At 36.9% G+C, this 3,259-nt stretch overlaps 1 protein-coding gene across 1 annotated transcript; it reads right to left on the minus strand.

Moving 5' to 3' along the window:
* Window positions 1–335: 335 nt before the first annotated feature.
* Window positions 336–3,259, minus strand: LOC113776030 (probable L-gulonolactone oxidase 6). Its single transcript, XM_027321094.1, has 4 exons — window positions 2,716–3,259; window positions 2,312–2,567; window positions 2,097–2,201; window positions 336–1,093 (listed from the first exon to the last, which is right to left on the minus strand). Exons 1-4 carry the CDS (start codon window positions 3,145–3,147, stop codon window positions 360–362), a joined length of 1,527 nt encoding a protein of 508 aa, XP_027176895.1. The 5' UTR covers window positions 3,148–3,259; the 3' UTR covers window positions 336–359.

The following is a 3,259-nucleotide window of genomic DNA, read 5'->3' on the forward strand; positions in this document are numbered from 1 at the left end:
CTACAACTTAAAGGAAAAAAAGGAATTAAATAGGATATTTCTGAATAACACATGACAACATTACAAAAGATTGGACAAGGAGTGGCATAGAATTGAAGATCCATGAATTGTAATAACTTATACAAAGATAAGTAATTTTACTGAACTGTTGGATCTGGGCTTAAAGAAAAAAGAACTTTTTGAGCTTAATATCTGTATACTTAATGTAAACTGACTTATAACAAGTTTACTACAAAGAAAATTGTACATAGTGAGAGACTGAATAGATTCAATTAGGGACGTGCAGACGGATGAAATCCAATTGTCCACTTAAGGGAGCAAATTACAACATAATTTCCTTAAAGAATAATTTAATATTTCTAAGACCAGTCATACCCATCTTCATATGACAAATGAACACAAACCCTAGCTTCTTGATAAACTTTTCCTGGTCGACAAAAGTGTCCCTTTTGTGGGGCACAATGAATATCTTCCGAGCATATGCATAATCCTTCTAAGGCACAATTTTCCTTCACTATACTAATCCCATCTTTCACTTCAAGAATTTGGTCTGTCCATTCATTGGAAAACAATCCTAAAGGATCATACAACCTTTTTACCTTCAAAAACTCACTAGCACTCTTATACTTATTAATTGCCCCAATAAAAGCCATATTTTTGTTTTTCCCCCAATGTGGTAACCCTCCATATTTAAATAATGCTATTTGCTCTATCTCTTCAAGAATGTCTTGATAGATTCTTGGGGACATTGGATCCTTACTTCTATAGTAAATCATGTCGAATTCTACAACATCTTCATCTTTACCCAAGTAAGCGGTTGAAGCAGTGACATATCTCATGAGGATACCAATATAGAGGTCTAGGCCACAGAAAGCCTCAGGTTGCAACGCAACAAGTTTCTTCACATCTTCAATGAAGTCCTTAGTCTTGGACAAGCTGATGCTGATTGCAGTATAGAAGAAGTATAAGCCCTTAACTCTAGGGTCCCAAGGGCATGATGTTGCCAATGCATCTTCTAGGCTGTCTAGGCATGTACCAGATGATTGAAGCTGATTGTTATAGCCTACCACAGGGTAGCCATTGAAAGCCATACCTGTATCAAGACAAGTCTTGGTTTATGTTGTTCTCATATCTTTCTATAATCCCTATCTTTGGCTCTTGATTTTATTCTCATGGTATAGTCAATTTTTCTTTGCTACATTTTAGTCCTTTAATTTAACGGCATGCTATAATTTGATGCATCATGTGTATACTAGGTATTACATTTTCTAAAATGTGGACGATAATGATCATATAGTTTGATAATGTTCCAATAATATTCAATCTAAAAAGTTACTTGCTTTGGAATATTTTGTACAAACAATCTTTAAGGCGTTTGTTGAATTACAAGATAATGCATTTGCAGTTGACCCACACAATTGATTGCCACAGACCCAGGGGAACAAATTATTTCGTATATAAAGTTAGATGACTTGACCGTCCTTTATTGTTTATTGGCTAAATAAAATCTTTCAAAAAGTATGGGGACCCTTAGAGTCATTTATATCCTTTAATTATAACAATACTATAGATTTAAATTAGAAGAGTAGGTGAAATATCACAGTCCAAGGAAATATCACTAGTTCTTTCCAACTCTAGCTATATATTCTACCATGTCAAATGCTACTATTTGCTGAAAATTTAGAAAAACAAAAAGCAAACAGGATCAAACATTACTCTTTTACTGGTATATACAGATAAAGCGTATGCAATAATTTTCTTTTGTTATTTGAGGGGTTGGAGGAATTAGGTGACTTGAATGGAGTAAAAGCCAAAGATAGGATTGAGAAGAAATACCATCGTTGGTCAACCCATATGCTGCCACTGCCAGTTGGGATAGAGTTTGTGCTGCTGTTACACATTTCCCACACATCACTTGTGGATTCTTGACTCTCTCCTATTCAACAACAAAGAAACCAACAACATCACCTTGACAATTAATAATATGGTCTTAAAATCAGATTATTATTGCTGATTAAACAATAATGTTAGTTATCTCAGACCGCAGTAAAAAGTTTACAAAATAATGTTAATAATGCTAATAAAAATATGCTTACCATTTCTAGTCAATCCATATGCAGCCATCTCCATTGGGGATGTGCAAACTGACCCAGTTACGCATTCCCCACCAACACTTGTACCCCTGGATTCTTGACTTTCCTCTGTTAAAATAACAAAAAGAAAGCAATAACAGATCCATTGTAGTTTACATTAATTGAAAAATAAAATAGGTTTCACATGGGCTAGTCAAATGATTAATCTTAAAACCAACCTAAGCTTCTTGCCATGGCAAGATATTGTGAAGGGACAGACCGGAAAGCCGCAAAATCATAAACACCATTTCCAGGAGTGCCTGAGGAGACTCTATCATCAATACGATAGACAACCTTGCTTTGACTTGGGTACCACGTTAAATCTGCAAATTCGTGTTGTCTGCCGAAGGTGGACACTTGATCTGCTAAGTCTGAATCATTTTTCTCTAGAAGGGTGATAGACCTCTTAAACATTGGTTGCAGTTGAAGAGTCACCTGCCATGTTATATCTTTTTGTTAGTCTTGTGCTCTTATCGCTTGGATCAAAGGTCATTCTGTTCCTTTCCTTAAAAAAAAAATGCGGCAAATGAAGAATATGGATCTGAAATATGCATTGGAGTATATAATCAACTTCAGAAGGTACCTGGGAAATCACTCCGAGAACACCAAGGGATACTCTAGCAGCATCAAGCTCAGGGTCACCATTTTGCAGCGTTCGAACTTTTGCATAACCTTCATCAGGGCCTACAGGTATTACAATCCGAAGTTGAATCACAAAATCATGAACTGCACTACCCGATTCACCCCACAGTGAGCTTCCATGGGCACCCGTGCCCAAAATTCCACCGACAGTTACACCCCACCAATATGGGACATAAGGTATAGCTAATCCAGCCATGGCACTTTCATTGATCAGCTGCCTTAGTAACATTCCAGGCTCAACTGTTATGGTCATGGCTGATTCGTCGATATTCAGGGTCCGGTTGAGGTCCTTGGTGCTAATAATCAGGCCATTTTCTCCCTCAGGGCATATAAGTTTAGGTATACTGTGTGATGTTGAGGTTGCTACTTTCATTTTTCTCCGCAGAAAAGTTGCATTTGCTACAATCGAAATCAGCTCTTCTTCTGTTGTTGGATAAACAACTTCGGCTGCATGACATATGCTTCGATCTGGGAATGTAGCGTAA

Source organism: Coffea eugenioides, chromosome 6 (assembly GCF_003713205.1).
Source record: "Coffea eugenioides isolate CCC68of chromosome 6, Ceug_1.0, whole genome shotgun sequence".
NCBI classification, from domain to species: domain Eukaryota; kingdom Viridiplantae; phylum Streptophyta; class Magnoliopsida; order Gentianales; family Rubiaceae; genus Coffea; species Coffea eugenioides.

Bases quoted from the DNA above. Each gene is read 5' to 3' on its own strand.
- LOC113776030 (XM_027321094.1), bottom strand. From the start codon at position 3,147: ATGAAAGTAGCAACCTCAACATCACACAGTATACCTAAACTTATATGC. The intron at 2,202-2,311 runs GTTGGTTTTAAG...TTATTTTAACAG, and splicing joins TGCCATGGCAAGAAGCTTAG to AGGAAAGTCAAGAATCCAGG. The intron at 1,094-2,096 runs GTAAGCATATTT...GTCTTGATACAG, and splicing joins ATATGGATTGACTAGAAATG to GTATGGCTTTCAATGGCTAC.